Raw genomic sequence first — 20,098 nt, 5'->3', positions numbered from 1 at the left:
AGTACCTGACTTGTCATACTATTTAAATCTGAGTGATTGTGATCGAATAATTGAATAAACATGCTTTATTTATTCCTTATTTACAAAGAATGGGAATAAAATGACTGAAAATATCTGTATTTATACTACTAAGAATCACAGAATGCAGTGGTTGCAAGCCGTTTTTGTCTCATTCTCCTGTTTCTCCATGTGTCAAAATGTCATTTAACCACTTTTCAAGTGGTGAATTCCAAAAAACTGTATGAAATTGGAAATTCAAGTATTTTCTGATTGTCTGTATCCTTACAAAAAATTGCCAACTCATTGGTGACTCTCTGAATTAGCAAAAAAAATATATTTGTTTAACTATCTTTAAGACTTGTACTTTTCTGTTCAAGCATGATAGCTGAAAAAAGCATTTTGTAAGAATAACAAACAACTTTGTAACCGATATTTAAATTTTTAGTGTTCAGAGATGACAGTTAAGTAAGAAACATATATATCCTTGGGTGTGGTATGCATTTATGTGGGCTGACTTATGTCTATAATCAAAAATGCGCCTAAAACAAGGCAGTTCTAACTAGGTATGTAGATAAACAGAAATCTAAAAAACATTTTATTTCGTATGTTATGAAGATGCATATAAAAGTACATTTATTATGATATAGTCGATTTTATCAAAATGCAGACCATAGTAACAAGCTGAATTTAACCCTGTTCCCCATCTCCTTAGAATTGGGACTTCAAGAGATTAGTATACCATTGCAATCTCATTGCAGCGCTCAGTGCAAGAAAGAAATGAGTTTGTGTTCGCAAAAATTTCATAGACTTTTTTGCAATTCTGTGCAGGGTATATGTCAAGCATGTTAGATGCAACATTGTGGAAAAAACATGTAAGCTCTTCATCTGCCTTTATTCATACATGTTAATGCATCATCCAGAAAAAGAATTGATTAATTAACAATAATAGAAATCCTTTCAATAACATTTGCTTTATTTTTTCCTTTTAATTACAATAATATTTAGCTTTCTATAAATTATATAGGCTTCCTCAATCTGAATTATATCTAACCTTTTTTTTTTTTTTCCATAGAAAGTTAACTTTGCAGAACGTGATTTTGCCATATGCACAATGTAATGTAAACCCTGTGTTCAACAAGTGTTTACAGAAGTAAATTTAGTTGGAAAAATTCATGTTAATTTTTATTTACAGTTATTATGTTAATACAGTACAAAGTCTTTCATCCGAACTCATCTTGACTTTGACGATTCTGAATTAGGGGTTTTTCCAGATTATACTTCATAAATTTAAATCTGGTGAGATGGCATGCAGAAATTATAAAATTAAAAATATGAAACCGTAATTTATAAAATAAAGAGCAATTATGATCTAAAGGGTATCAAAATTTACCAAAAAAAAAGCTGAATATATATTTTTTTACTTTATTAAATATTTCTTTCAATGTAAGTTGTTTAAGTTGCTTCGTTTTATGTGCTAATACTTTCTCTATAATTCTATGAACAGACATAATTTGTTCAGTTACAAAGTTCCGCTGTTCAAGTCCTGTAAGTGCTGAGAATACCGACTAACTTGTCCATCGAAATTTTTTTGTTTTGACTAACCTCTCTGTCACTTTCTTCATGCCTTTATCCATTTTTTACAGCAATTCTACTTTTTATTTGAAGGACATCAAAACGTGCTTTCGCTTTGTAGATCCTTTGTCAGCTCCAGAATCGGAAACTCTTTTTCACATAATGAAAAGTTCAAGCTTACTTCTTATAAAATTGCTCTAACAATCTGAAAAAAATAATAAGCCGGATCCAATTAGAAGATTAAGGAACAACGCAATCTGCAACATTAACTGAAATAGATAATTTTAGCCTAGCTTATACCGTCCGTTATACATTAAATGCATTATGCGCATGCATAAAGTTATTATGCGCATGCGTGAACGCATTATGCATTGATGTATGCGCAGAAAGTTTGTAGCTTTGAGGTCCGGATTATAGATCATTCCGGATTATGGACGTCCGGATTAAAGACTTTGTACTGTAATACATTTTACCTGGATAATTTTATATAATTAATTACTTAGTACATTTATCTTTGTGAATAATTACTTTATCCATAAAAATATAAAAACAGTAATTTTATAGTTGTATAAAAATGAATAACAAAAAATTTTGGCAAATTTTCCATTAACTTTTACCCAAGATATATATGGTGGTTGCAAAATAAAGATTCAGTGACATTTATAAAGAATATCCTATATTTTAGGTTAAAATAACACACCGTCAAACAGCAAACAGCAAAAATCAGCATTGTGTTTCCAAATTTTCACAGGACTTGTTTCAATGGTTTTATCGAACCATCAGCCTCAGCTGCCAAAGCGCAAATGAACAAGATAAGATTATGAGATTGACGCATTGCCTACTGTACTACCGAGGCTTCGAACAAGATAAGATTTAGTAAAATAATAAGAAAAACTGGACAGGAGTTAACAGGACAGGAGCTACTGGTGCTATCTATTAATGAAACAAGAAAACTAATTTCTTAAAGATAAAGATGGTTTGGAATTGGAGTCGTTAACTAGGACTTAATGTTTTTTTTTTTTTTTTTTTTTCTTGCAGCTAAAATTATGCAAAAAACATCTTCCATTGGTGAATTAGATTTTCTAGAGATGTTTTACATTTAAAAAAATCTTTCTGTTCTAGTTAATGACCCTAATTCCAGTCCATCTTTACCTTCAGCCTTTAAGGAAATTATGTTTCAGTTATCTTGCTTCATCAGTAGATGGTGCCAATAGCTTTACTCCTGTCCAGCCTTTCTTATCTGATTTTTTCACTATATCTTATCTCGTTCATTTGCACTTTGGCAGCTGAGGATGATGGTTCGATAAAAACCATCGAAACTAGTCCTGTGAAAATTTTCAAATATAACGCTGATTTTTGTTGTTTGATTTCTAAATTAATATCCTATATCTTGTAAAAGACCTAAAGAATGCAAAACTCCCATTTAGAGACCAGAACTTAGATAGCATTTATACTCAAACAAAACAAAATGAAAAGGATAAACAATTTTTATTCTATGAAAGGTGAATCAGCTGTATAACCCAAGTTGATAAGCTTCTTTACTTACTTTTTCACAGAATAGCAAAAATTTCCATCATAGCATTAGTCTTGAATAAAGCTCTGTCTGACATCTCAACTAAGTATCTGAATGGAACCCATTCATGTTCTTTGGTTAAATGGTCACATACACAGTATACAGAGAATGTCATATGATGTCCTAAGATATGCTGGATATGCTTACTGTATTACTGATAATTATATGGTCTTTCCAAACTTGGTTGGCCTTCAGTTTACACCACTTTCATGAAATTTAAAATTGTGCTTTTCTGGGGATAATGCATCTTGATCATGTGTATGAGGTGCCTTTTGATTGGTATTTCCATTGCAACCTAGTTTCAGATTTAAAAATAAAGCTATAGATTTTCTTCTTTTTAACAGTTTAAAGCTGTAACTCATTCTGGAGACAGAGATGGGAAATAGGTATGAATAACCCATGCATTTGTACATTATGTAAGACCTAGCTTATGCAGTGTATAAATATAAGGCGATAATGTTAAATTCATTTGATGACTAATAAAGCATGAAAATTCATTAAAACTTTCTATAACTTATTGCAATCTGATTAGTTGTTATTTTCTTAGATAACGATGAATGCATTGGAGAATAGAATAGAAAAAGTAAAATTTATGATAGAAAAATGTTATTTAAACTTACTAACTTAAAAATTTTTTTTTAAATATAATTGTTTTAAAAGTTATTTGATTTACTGTTATTAATTTTATGTCTTTGTCTATAGACAGCTTTAGTGAGTCCAACTGCTGAGCAGTTTGATGCACTTATTCAGAGGCTAGCAGGTCGATTAGAAAATGGACATGGAGAAGTCATTTATAATATTGGAACTGGAGGTACGGTTAAGGGTCCTTAAAAATTATAAGGCTATATTTATCAATTTTTTTCTCACTGTCATTTCAGTTAACATTCAAATAAGTGCAAGTTAGATTTTTAAATGCAAAGTAAATTTTTTAGTGAAGACTTTATGACAATTTAAAAATTTCTTCAAATAAAATGTTTAAGAAGTAATCGTTAAATTGAATCTGATAAAAAATCTAAATGTATACTGATGTCATGCATAAGTTCTATAAATATCATATTTTGTTAACATGATACAGCAAAATCTGCAGTCTTTCAGAAACAAACAAACAAAATAAATAAATAAATAAATAAACTTAAATTTTTAAGATAGTCTTCATGTAATAATATTATCCAGTAGATTCCAAAATATAAATTAAGAATTATAAATAATGCATATTCTGTTTTTTTTTTTTTTTTTTTGTAGTCATTAAATATTTTTGTAGGGTTACTGTATGTAGAGCTTTATTTAAAGTTTTACATGCATATACTATGTTACATTTTGTTTATAATATTATTTTTATTGTATATTATCTTGGTAAATCCAATAATTTGAAATATTTAATAATCCAACATTATCCAAGACCCAGACTTGTTGGATTAACAAACTTTTACTGCATTTGATAAAGTAATGCATTAAATATAAAGATGTGTACAATTTTTCCATTAAAAGAAATTGTAATATAAATTTTATTTTAAATGGGGGGAAAAGCAATAAGTGCTTTATTTTAATCATCTACATATTTCAATTTTTAACTTTCTTCAGTTAAATATGGGTAGCAGTGAACTAAATTTGCTTTCTATAAAAATTTATCTTACAGGAATTTCACTCAACATTTAATGAGTTTAGGAAATACAAGTGAAGGAAATGTAGTTTTTTTGCCTTATTATGCAAAATTCTAGATAAATTAAACTGTATCGATGGTGGTGTTTTTTTTTTTTTTTTTTTTTTTGTCATATTTTTTTCCCATTAATCCTAAATTTTTCTACTTTATGTAAAAGTAAAATTCATTTTAAATGGATAGATTATTTTTATATATTTTTTTTTTTTTCAGTAGATTTATTGTTGCTTTTTTCTAAAAGCAATATGGGTATGCTGTTATCTGAGCTTTAAATCTATTACATTGCATTCATCGACTGCAATTTTGTAAAATTTTTGTATTCTTTGTTTATTGTAGTGTGAACTGTTTTATTTGTATTGTAGCTAAGATGTTTTAATAATGCAGATTTAAAAAAAAAAAAAAAAAGAGGGAGAGAGAAGCCTAGGAATATATATATATATATATACCCTATTAAATTGAAAGCATATTTTCCTAGTTAATATATCTGTATTGTGCTAAGTATCTTATTTACTTTCTATTATTGTTTCTCAGATCCATTTATATATTGAGAGGCCATTTAAGTTGATATTGTAAAATATGTCAAAAACAAAGCATTTTAGAAAGAAATGTTACAAATGAAAGATAACTAATGTAAAAAGAATAGTAAATGTAAAGATGTACATATAATCTCAAGGATTGTTCATGATATTTGTAGGCCTGACATATATGTATGTGTGTGTGTGTATAATCATGTGTACACACACATATAATTAAATTATATATACATATTAAACGTATATATTTAATGCTTATTATTAAAAGTATATATTATTAAAAGTATATATTTAATATGTATATATGTATTAAATACATATGTTAAATACATGCACATAATCAGACACATACATATAAATGGCACCTCATTTTTTTGCTGTTAGTATATCTACGTATTCTTCATATTTTACTTCCTGTTGTGTGGAATCCATACTTATATCAGCACTTACTATTTCATTCAACAAAATAATTTTCTTTTCTTTTGACCTATAAAGACAGTGGCTGAGTAAATAAATTCACTGTCTGATATTGAGTAGTCTAAACAGGTAATGTTTGTTCAGGGCAGTGTTTCTTCAAGCAGGTGGTGAATTAATGGCTACTGTCTATCTCTTCCTGGTGTCGTATACCTGTAGTGATTTGAGATTTTTTTTAAATTATAATCATCTTAGCATGCAGCAGTATGTAATTTTTAATGTCTGAAATATGTGAACTTAAAAATATTAATTATTATTTTAAATTTAATTTAAAATAATGATTATAGTTTTAAAAATAGATATATTTGTTAAAAATATTATTTAAATATATATATATGTTGTATAAACAGTTAGGAGTTAAACCATTCTTATGAGAGTAGCTGAGCAAGATCGTTAAAAAAAAAGGGGAGGCTAAGGTATTCATAACTTTTTTGTTAGTTATTATTGAAAATTTTTTTAACCATTATTCTATAATTTGAAATAGAAGGCTAAAGTTCTGACATCATTTAAATTTAATCAGAATATTTTTGTGTAAATAAATTTTGCATACAGATTGATGATTCTTCAGATATATTTTGAAGAGGAGTAGATTAAAATTTCAGCATAGTGTGAAAGTTCCTTGAACTGTTGTTGTAACTAGAAAGATATTCCTCCCCCTCCCTTGCAACTCAAAACTTACACATTTAGGTTAGAAAAAAGGAAATAAATGTGCATGTTAATTAGTATTTGATACAATAAAGTCAGTTTGGGTTAACAAAATGCCAGTCACCATAATGGGCTAAAGAGTTATATTTGGTTAACCAGTTAGTTCATTTAACCTGAGAGAAAAATATACTTTAATTTTATACAGTACAAAATCCGTAATCCGGACTCGTCGGGACTTCGGCGATTATGGATTAGGGTTTTTTCCGGATTATAGATCATCAATTTAAATCTGGTAAGATGGCATGCAGAAATTATACAATTAAAAATATGAAACCGTAATTTCTGAAATAAAGAGCAATTATGATCTAAAGGGTATCAAATTTTATAAAAACAACAAAAAAAAAAGGCTTAATATTATTTGTTTACTTTATTAAACTTTTCTTTTAACGCGCGCATGCGTAAAGCATACAGGCGTAATGTATGTGCATTCTTTATGCGCATGCGTAAAGCATACAAAAAAAAATTTTGTGGCTTTGAGGTTCGGATTATAGATTATTCCGGATAATGGACGTCCGGATTACTGACTTTGTACTGTAATTTTTTTAGCATTTTCTTTCCCCAACCCTTTAAATTGAAGTGTTTTAGGAAAAAGAATCAATAAGTATTTCAAGATTTAGCAATAGCCAACTGATGAAAATATGGGATTAAATTTTTTCAAGATAAAGGTTTTCCATACTTAAAAGATTTTATTTGGAAAACCATAAATTCAAATTTTATATTACTGCTGATGAAACTGTGAAATTATTGTGATCCTTATTTGTGAATTCCTGTATTTGTCTGTAGTTTTTTTTTTTTTTTTTTTTTTTTTTTTTGATTAATTTTGGATTTAATAAAATAGCCATTCTTTTCATGAAGTTGTATATATCATTAGGGTTGCCATTTATACGTCATTACAGTTTTTACCAAAGTTTATGTTTGGTGCCAAGTGGCACCCTAATAGCTTAAAATTGCCAGATAATGTTATGTCTAGTTTCAGGTTCAGCTTTTGTAATACCAAAAGATCTGCAATTTTTATTAGAATTCATAATATAGGTTTTATGTCAGCTGCTGAATTGAAATGCCTGAGCTGAAGAACTTAGATGTACAGTTCTGAAAATATTTTTACTGTAATTTGGATGTCCTAATGAATAGTACCTCTTATTCATTGCATTTCATTTTTTCTGACTCTCATGCAGGAAAGTTCTGTGATTTTAAATTATTGTCAATTTACAAAGCCTTATGTATGGAGCATGAAGAAGTCTCTTATATTAGAAAATTTTCTCCCAGAATTTATTCTCTTTCTTATGTACCATTTCACACTAGAATTTAAACTTTAATTAAAGAGAATTTTCTTCAGGAGTGTATTCTAACATGTAGTATTTATATCTTGAAAGTGATATTCAATATAAATAAATATTATTTAAATGTCTAAATCTAGAACATTACAAAGAATTTTAACTATCTGATTGTTATGGTTTTTCAGAGCTGGTTGTGAAGCATTTAAGCAGTAAGGATAAAACAATTGTTTATTTTACTCTTTGTTTTTATAACCATTTATTCATTAGCATGATATTTAGATTGCTAAAGAAAATAAGAAAACAAAGTGTTCGTTCTAAATAAGAAGGTTATGTGTATCAAGTAACAAGAAAACTTATGAACAGATAAAAACAGTTGTGCTGCTCAGGGAATTAATATTTAATATTCATCATCTTTAATTCTTGATATTCATATGTGCATATCCATGTCCATCCTTTTTGTGTGTGTGCACGCTCAAAGAAGTAATTGATCAAAACTTTTTTCTTAAAAATTTTATCTCTTTCACATAGATAATGGAAGTTGTGGATTATCAGAAGAAGAAATGGCTGCATCTGTGGCTACACTGGAAAGTATGGCAAGTACTCTAGAAGCTGACTGTGTTCTTCTACGGAAACACAAAGTTGAACAGGGTGATGTTTCTGAGTATTTGGTGCGTAAGAGAGCAAAAGACAATGATTTTGTTGAAGTCAGGTATATGTACATACGCACATAAGGAAGTTGATCATTAATTGAATGTATGATAGTATAATCTTTTGATTGTGTGTTATTCTTTTGAAATAGATTACATATTATTTTAAATGTCTTTTGTAATTTTTAAAAGCTATATCCAATTTCTGATCATTTTAATATATTTCAGAAGTTGTAAGGTACTTTAATTTTTCATGCAAATTTATCGTAAAAGGACACTGCCAAACTCTGAAATGATGTTTTGAGAAATAATTTTTTTGTATTAGGAATGATCACTAGAGAGTGAGAGAATTTCACCAAAAGCTAAGCCATTATCAATATACACTCTTTTGCAAAAAAAAAATTGAAGCACCGAAAAGGACTTTTGCGATCGTGACTAAATTTGGTATGCAAAAACATCTTGATCGAACATGTAAATGATCAAACTTTTAAGACAAATGAACAGGAATTGCGATCATAGCGCACATTTCTAGTGTGCAATTTGCAAAGTATAAAACCAATAAGAGGTTGAAATTTTATCTTTTTTTGTTGCTGCCATTGTAATTTTGTAAAGAAGCAACTAAATATGCCATTACGACGATATCGAAGACATAACAGGCAACTAAACGACTTGTAGGGTTGTGTGAAGCTGAACGGTCATATCAAGCAATAGACCACCACCTGCAGCGTACAGACACTGCTTTGCAAAAATGTTGCAGCAATGGTAGTTACAAGGAAATTGCCGACAAAATGAAGGCTCTGGAAGGCCAAGGAGCACAAATGCAAGGCAAGATAGGATGATTGTTCGCCAGGCCCGAACCGCCCCCAACGGTATCATTGTCGACTATCCAAAGCACTACATCCACGTCTATACCTCCCGTGGTATCGTCCAACATCTCACAGCGCTTGTCTGGGGCAGGGTTACACTCAGAGAGGCCTTTAAAATGTTTGCCTTTGACCCCACAACATTGGCGGAGTCGTCTGGAGTGGTATCGCAGCCGATCATCATGGTTGCCATCGGATTGGCATTGTATAGTGTTCAGTGATGAATCCCGCTTCGTTCTTGAATCAGATGACCACCGTGTTAGCGTCTATTAGAGAATGGGGTCAGCGATCCCAATCAGTCTTTGTTTTACAAAGGCATACAGCGAGACTCCTGGTGTGATTGTGTGGGGCACTGTTTCTTACGACAGCAGGTCATCTTTAGTCATCCTCCGTACATCTTTAAGAGCTCAACCATATGTTGATACCATCCTGTGGTCGGTTGCATTACCCTTCATGGCACGTCATCCTGAGGCCATTTTCAACCAAGATAATGCCAGGCCACATACCGCTCACATATCTTTGGACTGTGTCCGTACAGTTCATACTCTTCCTTGGCCAGCAAGGTCACTAGACCTTTCACCAATTGAGATTTTCTGGGACATAATAGGCTTCCAGATTCAGGCACCACAAAATATTGCAGATCTGGAGCAGCAACTGATGAATGCCTGTAGAATGTGTCGCAGGATGACATTAGGAACCTCTACCACTCCTGCCTTGATGAATTCAAGTATGCATTGCCGCCAGGGGCGCTTCAACCAACTCAATGGGTGATTGTGAGCCATGAACAGGTATTATATCCTTGATTTTTTAATCATTTTATTATCTGTGTATGAGCCATACACATATTCAGTTTCATCAAAAACAACCACCTCCTTCATGGTGCTTCCATGTTTTTGCAAAAGAGTGTATATGAATATATGTGTGTGTATAATAATGTAGAAATGTTGAGTTGCTTATGTGTTGAAATACTGCATTTCATGTCTGTTAAGATTTCGATCTGTAATAAAAAGGAAACTAGCAGCTGATGAAGATTAAATATTCATTGTTATTTCAATTGACATTTGTAATCATAATTCAGCTTGGCACTCTAATTATGCCTATTTCAAACATTTTATGTTTTTGAAAACTTTGCAGAAAGAAGAGAAGCAGGGGTCGGATCTTAGTGGTAACAGATGCAAAGTGCGTAGTTATCAAATTTGGAAGTTTATTAAGAGAGAAGGTTTTGGTTTAAGATCCTAATTAAGAATGTTGTCATCATTATGTAAAAATTGGTATAATGGATTAATCTAGAAATGACACAGTTCAGAAAAAATTATTACTTCTTTTAGAATAGAGAGAAGTACCCAAAATAAAATGAGTGATTAAGAGGCTATTGCTAATTTAAATTATAAATTTGATTTACATATTTTTATCTTAAAATTCATAAACAATAAGTATTTCTATATCATAGCATCTAAGCCTGCATCATTTTCTTTCTCTCTCTCTCTCTCTCTCTCTCTATATATATATATATATATATATATAAATTATTTCATTAAATTATAACTAAATAAGCAAAAAATGAAATAAAAAGTTGAATTTTGATCAAATTATGAAAACTAATTAAGTAAAATTAGTGCATTCGAAGAAGTTAACCTTAATTGAATTGAAAAAGTAACTATGCAAATAAATATATAAAAGTATACAAAAAAAAATTATAAATACAATTTGGAAAAGGCTGTTTTATCACTATCAGATTCAAACTTTTTTAAGAGATGGAAGAAGCCCTACACCAATATTACTGTTTTTTTTTTTTTTTTTTTTCCCCCGGGAAGGGGGCATTATCAGTCATGTTTCTGTTTGCTTCTAATTAGCTAGGAACCAAAATTAACTATTTTAAATTATTTATAGCTCTGAAAACTAAAAACACCACCTGCACATGACTAACCTGCAACAACAAAACAACTGTAATTTTTCAAATAGATATTCAATGAATCAAAATTCCGGTAAGTATGTAAAAAAGGTTTAAACTGCCAAAAAGAAATTCTGTATATAAAAATATCTATCAACAATGGTTTAAAAAAACTGGAATTGATACAATATGGAGTAAATTAAATTAAACTGTCATCTAATTCAGTCTGTTTCACATCAATGTACAAGAAAAAAGAAATGAAATAAGCCAGGAAAATTGGTACTTAACAGAGCTGAAATAAAAAAAATTAAAAAAAAAAAAAAAAAATCTTTACAATCAGTTGGTTGAAAAAAGGAGTCACTAGGAATGGTAATCCCCGTTAATTTTGGCGATTTTTAATCTCGCTAAGAAATGTTAGCAAAAGAGGTTTCAAACACTAAAGAAAAACTGTAATTTTCAAATGGAATAAGTAATTAAATTAAATTCTGGCAAAAGCTTGAAAAAAGGAATTTTAGAACTGAGGACCAGTTGTCGGGGTTTTTTGGCTACAAAAGCGACTTTTCAGAATTTGAGATCGGCCATTTTGTAATCAAAGGAAGAGTCAAAATGTGAAAAAAATTAATAAGACACATTTACAGAAAATTTTTAAAAAATTACATTTTGTACATATTATGAATCTGTCTTACCCCAATTTGTCTCCTACCTTCCTGTTAGGTTTAAAAATGGGCTGCATTATGTGATAAAACGTCCATAGTTTGTAGATTGTTTCCTGCTTTTATAAACTGTTCTTTAATAAATGCCTGTAGAACTTGATTAGTAGTCAAAGTTTGTGAATCAAAGGAAGAGCCAAAATGTAATAAAATTAATAAGGCAAATTTACAGAAAAATTTTAAAATTTGCATTTTGTACATAGTATGAATCTGTCTTACCCATTCATCTCCTCCCCCTGTTAGGTTTAAGAATTGATGCATTATGTGATGAAGCATTCATAGTTTCTATACTGTTTCCAGCTTTTATAAACTGTTCTTTAATAAATGCCTGTTGAACTTAATTAGTAGTCTAAGTTCGTGAAAATAAAATAATTTCATACTGTTGTTGTACAATTTCTGTATAAATATTCTAATACAAGTTAACTAATTATAGATAATATTTCTTGTAATATTTTTGGATATATTAAGAGTTCTAAATTAATGAGCTTAAGGAAAGTTGAAATCTCTTGCTAAAAAAAGTCTTACCTTTGATGATTGAAAATGCAAAAATCTAGACAATCAATAGCCAGTTGATATGGATTGATTTATGTGATTGTGGCAAAGCCTCAGGGGCTATCTGCCTTAGGTGAGGGATGCTTTTTTAGAGGACTTTCTTAGGGATACTGGCCTGTATACACATTACACATGGGGAAAACCATGAAACGTCCATGCAACCAGCCTGTTCGCGGGATTCGAACCTTGGACCGAACTACCAGTGTTAAACTTAACAAGACCAACTCATATCAACTGCCTGGCCCACCAGCAGCTAAGCGACGACCAAAGAAACAAGCAACCATTTACTTCAATGCTCTTCCTCTGCAAACAACTTTTGTTACATTTGGTTCATCTTGGAAGACCCATACAGTCGACTGTTGTTTTGTTTCAGGCTCACATGCATAGATCCATGATTTGTCACCTCTGTAGATGTTATATACACAGCCTTTGATGTACCTTGAACTTATTTTTCCAACATTTCCTTGCACCATTCAACACAAGCTTTCTTTTGAGTATTTGTCAGATTATGCGGGATCCAACATGAACAAATCTTTTTTACAGCCAAATGTTCAGTTAATATCTGGTTCAGGTGATGCTTTCATACTAATGCCCAAAGATGCCTCAATCTCACAGTATGTCACATGATGCTCTTGCTTTTATCAGTTTGTGCACAGCATCGATATTTTCTGGCACAGCAACTATTTTGGACAGTCTTTATGGAATTCGAACCTTTTTGGGGGAAGGGAAGGAGAGTGGATCAAATCTTTAAGTTATTTTTATACACTTTTACCAAGCTGATATTGATGATACTTACTTTTTAGGATTTTTGAGCTTTTCTTTTTATATTATGTGAATGTGCTGATAGGGGATCATAGGTTATTTTCTCTTAGAATATTGCTTTGCAATCATTAAGGATGTATGAGCAATATATAATGTAATACTGGGCTGTTTCCCATAGAAATTCATTCATGATGAACTTTTCTCATAGGTCGTCAGATTCACTTAAAAAGTAAATGTCCAGATATTTTGGTCACATAATTTTTAATTTCTAGATTAAACTAGATTAAATTTTTAGGTTAAACTAAAAAACTAGATTATTCATACTTTGATTATTCTAAATAAATCCAAAAAGTATGAAATTTAAAGATGTTGAGAAATAAAAATATATATGTTAATTTCTTGTTTATTTTCAGAGTGGCTGTAATTGGTAATGTAGATGCTGGTAAAAGTACATTATTGGGTGTACTTACTCATGGAGAGTTAGACAACGGCAGAGGATTTGCTCGTCAGAAGCTATTTCGACATAAGCATGAAATGGAATCAGGTCGTACATCTAGTGTAGGAAATGACATATTAGGATTTGACAGTTGTGGGAATGTAGTTAATAAACCTGACAGCCATGGTGGACAGTTAGATTGGGTTAAAATATGTGAAGCTGCTTCTAAAGTGAGTTTCAAAATATCTATTTCAGTCTTGTTGCATTGCTAAATTCATGTCTTTATGTTAAACTCAAATGTGAATATTTAGCAGACATTCTCTAATAACAGATAAATTATGGTCTTATAAGTATAATATATAAGTATGCACTTACAAGAGCTTCAACTTATGTTTTTAATAATTGTATTAGGTTATTAATGGTTGTGTTGCATATTTTAATATTATTTTAGACATTTTTAATAATTTTAATATTATATAAAGAAAATTTTATAAAGGATATAATTTACAGTATGTAAATAGCTGCATTTTTGTTCAGAGATATTGTGTTGAAAAAATTTGGTAGCATCTTGAAAATTTTAGAAATTTGTTTGATTAAATTATATCTTAATTAGAAGCGAATTCTATATTTTTTTATTATTTACTTATTAGGCTGTGATCTGTATTTATAATATGTATTTGCTAAGTAGGAGTAGAGTTTGTTGAGAGGGTAATCCTCACAGGCTGTAAAAATAAACAAAAAACAGCTGAAAATGTAGCACATTAAAAACCGAATGTTGTTTTCTTGGACACTGGCTGTAAAAGTAAGCAAAAAGCAAATCAACATAAAAACTAGCTTAAATGAAAATATCATTGACTACAGCAATTTTATTGGTTTTATTGCAACTATTCCAACATTAATTTAGAAGTCAAACAACAAAAATCAGCATTATAATTTCAAAGGACTAGTTTTGATAGTTTTACCAAACTATCATTCTCAGCTGCAAAAGCGCAAATAGTCCTGTGAAAATTTGAAAATATAACACTACGCTGATTTTTGTTGTTTGACTTCTAAATTAATATTGTTCAGCGTGTTATTGTATCTTAATTATTCCAACATTATTAAGGTTGTTGTTGCAATAAACACTGTTGGAGCTATAGTGATGCAAGTTGAAATGTTAGGCTAACGGAAAAGAAGTGGGGCTCATAACATTTTTTTCCATACCATCAATAGGAATGGAGTAGGAACTATGTCAGTAATTCGATTGTTGTGCCGAAAGATATGGTCAAATGCCTCTACATATCAACAAGAAACTTTGAAAGATAAAGCAAGAACCACCTACCATGAGTAATCCTCACAACCACAATAACATCATTCTGATAAACACCCACCTTGGAGAAAAGCATAGACCAAATAACATTCTTCCAAATGAATTCCAAAAGGTTCATTTGGAGAATTGCCTTGACACTTCAAAACTGCAAGAGTTCAACTCGTACAACAGATCTCTGAACATCCAACATACTTCATCGGCATTCAAGAACCATACTGTCTAGACAAGCAAATATGACACACACCTCTCAACTAGAAAATTTTCTAAAAACACCCGACCTCAGATGCAGCAACTATTATCCCCAATGAAAAATGCAATTCAATTTCAATTTCAGTCATCAACAAATGGGTTATCACACATCAACTTGTCAGTGCACTTCAGGAGAGAATCATACATGATGATCACATGGAATCTGATATAAATATATATCTTATAAAATCTACAAAACAATCACCAATTCCAGTCTAACTCCCTACAAAATTAACAAATATAGAACTAAAAAATGTAAAGACTGCCTAGTGCAGGATTCTGAAACCATATTACAGTTCACAGGAAGCAGCAACTCCAACTATGACAAACAGAGAACATAATTTATATTGAACAAATAATATGCCAGTACTCATTCAAAGAAAAATCTGCCCCAAATATCTCCAAAATTAACTGGGTGGCATCCAATATTAGACAGGAAAAGAACAAGACACAAGCAAGTCGCAGCAAGTGAGGAGAATCGCCAAGAACTCCTTCAAAGATATCAGCATCGAAAAACACATTATAAAAAGGAAATCCTGGAAGACAAAGTCAAATCATGCCACTAATACTGTGCCGATATAAAAGTACTCACGGTCCATTCTACAAGTTGGCAATAAACAAAAATCTTCAAGCCTACTCAGCTGCACCTCCTCATGAACAACCCAAGCACCACAACGACAGACAATTTAACAGGATCGACCCTCAACTCCATGCTCAATGGAGTTCTACTAAAAGACCCTGAAGAGGATGACAATGAAGAGAACCCTGAAGAGGATGACAATGAACAGAAATCTCTCTGAAACAATGGTCCCCCAGCCACCAACAACAACCCTCCATTCGGCCAGGAAGAAATTACACATATTATTACAAAACTAAATAAGAACAACGTTCAGGGACCAGGGGGAATTTGCAACAAAATAGTTAAGCTAATACACTCCACTAACGAGAACATCATTTCTAAACTCTGCAACTAATGCATTCAACTCCATGTGTTCCCCACTATTTTAAAATGGAAAAGTCATCCTGTTCCTCAAGAAAAACTGATATCTCTGGATAGTCCTGTATCATACAGGCCATTGACCTTCTGCTAGCAATTGAAAAAGTTCTAGAACAGGGCATAACAGGAAGAGTCAGATTTCACCTTCATCATAATGACAAAGTTGACAAACACCAGTTCGAATTCTGACTGCAGACTTCAACAATCAATACTATTCAAGCAAATCCCAAAACGAGTCAAAAAAAAATTATGCACACTGCTGTATAATCTTTAGCCTAGACCTGAAAAATGCCTTTGACTCACTTTGATGGCTTTCAATTGTCTAAGTTCTCAACAACTTGTATGTCTAAATAATTTTTTGAAGAATTTTCTCAGCAATTATCATTCAAGATCAAGGGAGACAGCATCAAGAATGTCAAAACCATAAAATACTTTGGAATTCACTTCGATCACAAACAGAATTACATTAACTGTCTTAAGGAAATCAAAAATAGAATGCACCAAATCGGCATCAGAAGATTCCACAGGTACAACTGGGGCCTCAACCCACATTTTACCAAAATCTTGTTCCTGGTGGTGATAGTGAATATGGTAACATACAGAGCTGCCATATGCACCTTCCTATGACCAAAAGGGAAAAGGAAATCTTAACTCCGTTCAGAGGCAATTCAACCTGTGCATCATTTTCAGCTGCCACACAACATCAAATGCAGCATTAAATATCCTTGCTGGAACCACTTCTCTTCACCTACAAGCAATTCATGAAGCTATTTACTCCACAGTCTTACAACTCAAAAGCAACATCTCATTTCAGGCCCAGATTTTTACTGCAGAATAATATGAATACCATCCTCCATCTTATTGTAGACATCCAGCCGAACCTCATGGCAAAATTAAATTCATCAAAAGTAACATTCTCACCCCATGGAATGCAATAATTGCTTATACTGATGATTCCAAAATTCAAGAAGAAGAAGGTATGCCCAAAACCAAGAAGGTACGCCCTTATTGGTCAAACTCCCAAAATTTCATCATCATAATATTATTAATAATACAATACACAATGTCTGGCAGCAGGAATGGCAAAATGCCATCACAGGACGCAGAGTCTATGCCTTTTACCCAAAAGTCAGCTCAAGAGCAAGTGTCCTCACTCAGTACTTAACTGACGACATCCGTCTCCAATCACCCCAGCATTCAAACGTCTTCTAATCGTACAGTGCAACTTCAACCATAAGAAAAAATAATAGTAGATAAATTTACTCATACGAAACAGAAATTTCTCAAATTTCTTCTGATACCACAAACCAGTAAGACATCGCCTAGCAAGCAACAAGAGTAGAACTTACATACTTCAATAATCAAATGGGTTCAAATATGGGCTCAGCAAACTATGAACTGATTAATGAACTTGAAAACTGATGAACAATGAACTCAGAACCCAAGAGCTCTATACCAAGATTAAATATGACCGAGCAAGCAACTCGGATCACTGTACATCCCCATAGCATGACAGGGCATTTCTACAAAGCAGAAACACAAATCCCTATAATTACTAACATGTTCTTGAAATCACCAAAGCCAAGTCCCAATAAGTAAATTGTACTTTATCATTTTGTTTGTTTAGTTATAATTTAAGGCCACCCAGCGAGGAAAGTAATTATTGACTGCCATGCTGAAAGGCTCCAGTTTGAATACTGGAGAAGGCATGGATGTAAATTGTCTGTCCCTTCATGGGAGGTAACGGGGGCCACATGTTAGGTGCTTCCATAATAAAATTACCGCTGTTTCTGGCCTTTGTAGTGGCCAAAGCCTAAAAACACTAGTACCTGCCATTAAAAAAATAATAATTTAAGGTTATGTTATTTTATTAAATATGTACAGTGGTGGCCAAAATTGTGGACACTTTTGGAAATTTTTATGTTTTTGAACTTTATATGCTTATAGAAAATGTTCCGTTTCGCAAAATGCAAACTTGTATATATCATTTTAAAGAGAATTTATTACTGAATTCAATACAAAACACAAAATTCAATTATTTGCAATACAAAAAAGTTATATGTACTTTAATATAAATAAAAAACACAGTTATGAAGTGGTTTGTAATGTTTAGCTTTCCTGGCCAATCACTGTTCTTGTTCTGAGAACCAATCAAATGTTAGTAACTGCCAGTAGAAGCTGACATCATGTTTACACTTGAAACACTTCATTATTTTGCTTTGTTCTGTGGAAGGAGGACCTGTTTCTTATACACTGCAATTCCAAGTAGGAATTTTTGTAAAAATTTTTAATATTTAGTCAAGAAGCAATGACATCAAATAAAAGAGTAGATTGGACACCTAGAAAGAGATGTAATATTATTATGTTACGAGAAAGTGGTCTTTCCTATGCTGAAATTGCAAGACAGGTGGGTGGTTCAGTGACTACATCTGGAGTCCGAAAGTTTTGTTTACGATATCAGGAGACAAATTCAATAAAAAACAAAGAAGGAAAAGGCCGAAAAAGGTGCACCACATCTATTGATGACAGAAGAATAAAAAGATTGTCTCCAAGATAGAAAAATGTCATCAGCGGCCATCAGAAGTGATCTGAATGATGCTGGTGTTTCTGTCAGTTCAAGAACAATCAGGAGAAGATTAACAGATGTTGGACTGAGAGGTAGAATTCCACGAAAAAAGCTTTATCTTAATTTTCAGCAACGAAAAAAAAGACTACAGTGGGCAAAGGAACACATTAATTGGACAAATAATCAGTGATCACAAGTTATATGGAGTGATGAAACTAAGATATCGTTATTCGGTAGTGATGGGCGAAAATATGTAAGACGTAGAATAGGAGAAGAGCTACATCCTGACTGCATTCAAGCAACTGTGAAGAACCCAGTTAGTGTTATGATTTGGTCATGCACATCAGCAGATGGTATTGGTCACCTTCATGTCATCAATGGGACACTTGAATGCCAGAAAATACATTGACACTATTCTAGAACCAAAACTTCTACCTTCCATCAGAGATCTCTTTCCCAGCAATGCTTCGTTTATTTTTCAGCAGGATTCTGCTCCTTGCCACATGGCCAAAATATCGAAAGAGTGGTTTCGTACAAAGAGCATTAAATTGTTGTCATGACCAGGAAACAGTCCTCATCTCAATCCTATCGAAAATTTGTGGCACTGTTTGAAAACTCTTGTCCAAATGAGGCGCCCATCAAATAAAAGAGAACTAATTGAGGCTATAATTGTTTCCTGCCATCATGTAATAACGAAAGAAGAGCTTAAAACTCTTGTCAGCTCAATGAAATGTCGATGTGAAGCTATAATAAAAAATAAAGGGTACCCTACTAAGTACTGATAACTCACTGCAATCATCACTATCTAATGTATATCGATAACTATTATCGTTTAACTTTTTTTGCATTGCAAATAATTGAATTTTGTGTTTTGTATTGAATTCAGTAATAAATTCTCTTTAAAATGATATATGCAAGTTTGCATTTTGTGAAACGTAATGTTTTCTATAAGCATACAAAGTTCAAAAACATAAAAATTTCCAAAAAAGTGTCCACAATTTTGGCCACCACTGTATATGAGTTTTTAACTACTATACTTTCTGATTTATGTAAAAAAACTACTATACTAAACTATAACTACTATAAAATAACTACTATACTTAACTAATACACTTTCTGATTTATGTAAAATGTATTTTAAAAATTATATGTATAATAAGTACATACAATAAGTTAAGTAATGTTTATCAAGTTATGTAATAAAGTGCCAAATTAATTGTTCAATATGTTATTGCATCATTACTCTGTGGAATAAACATAACTGCATATATTTTTAACCTAAGCCATGGTTTTAATACTACATCACACAGTTAGGTTAAGACTTC

The 20,098-nt window shown here is 31.6% G+C and overlaps 1 protein-coding gene across 3 annotated transcripts in view; it reads left to right on the top strand.

Moving 5' to 3' along the window:
* Positions 1–20,098, top strand: part of GTPBP1 (GTP-binding protein 1) — a 55,882-nt gene that overhangs the window by 9,784 nt on the left and 26,000 nt on the right. For all 3 annotated transcript variants that reach the window (XM_035368616.2, XM_035368633.2, XM_035368624.2), the window contains exons 3-5: positions 3,848–3,956; positions 8,320–8,500; positions 13,630–13,882. In XM_035368616.2, coding sequence (XP_035224507.1) covers positions 3,848–3,956; positions 8,320–8,500; positions 13,630–13,882 — 543 coding nt within the window. The remainder of the gene's footprint in view (positions 1–3,847; positions 3,957–8,319; positions 8,501–13,629; positions 13,883–20,098) is intronic.

This window comes from Stegodyphus dumicola, chromosome 7 (genome assembly GCF_044657685.1).
Source record: "Stegodyphus dumicola isolate Sdum_Otavi_A_Nest chromosome 7, ASM4465768v1".
Classification (NCBI taxonomy): domain Eukaryota; kingdom Metazoa; phylum Arthropoda; class Arachnida; order Araneae; family Eresidae; genus Stegodyphus; species Stegodyphus dumicola.
Note: the sequence above shows the minus strand (reverse complement) of the source record. Positions and strands in the feature narration are given on the sequence as shown.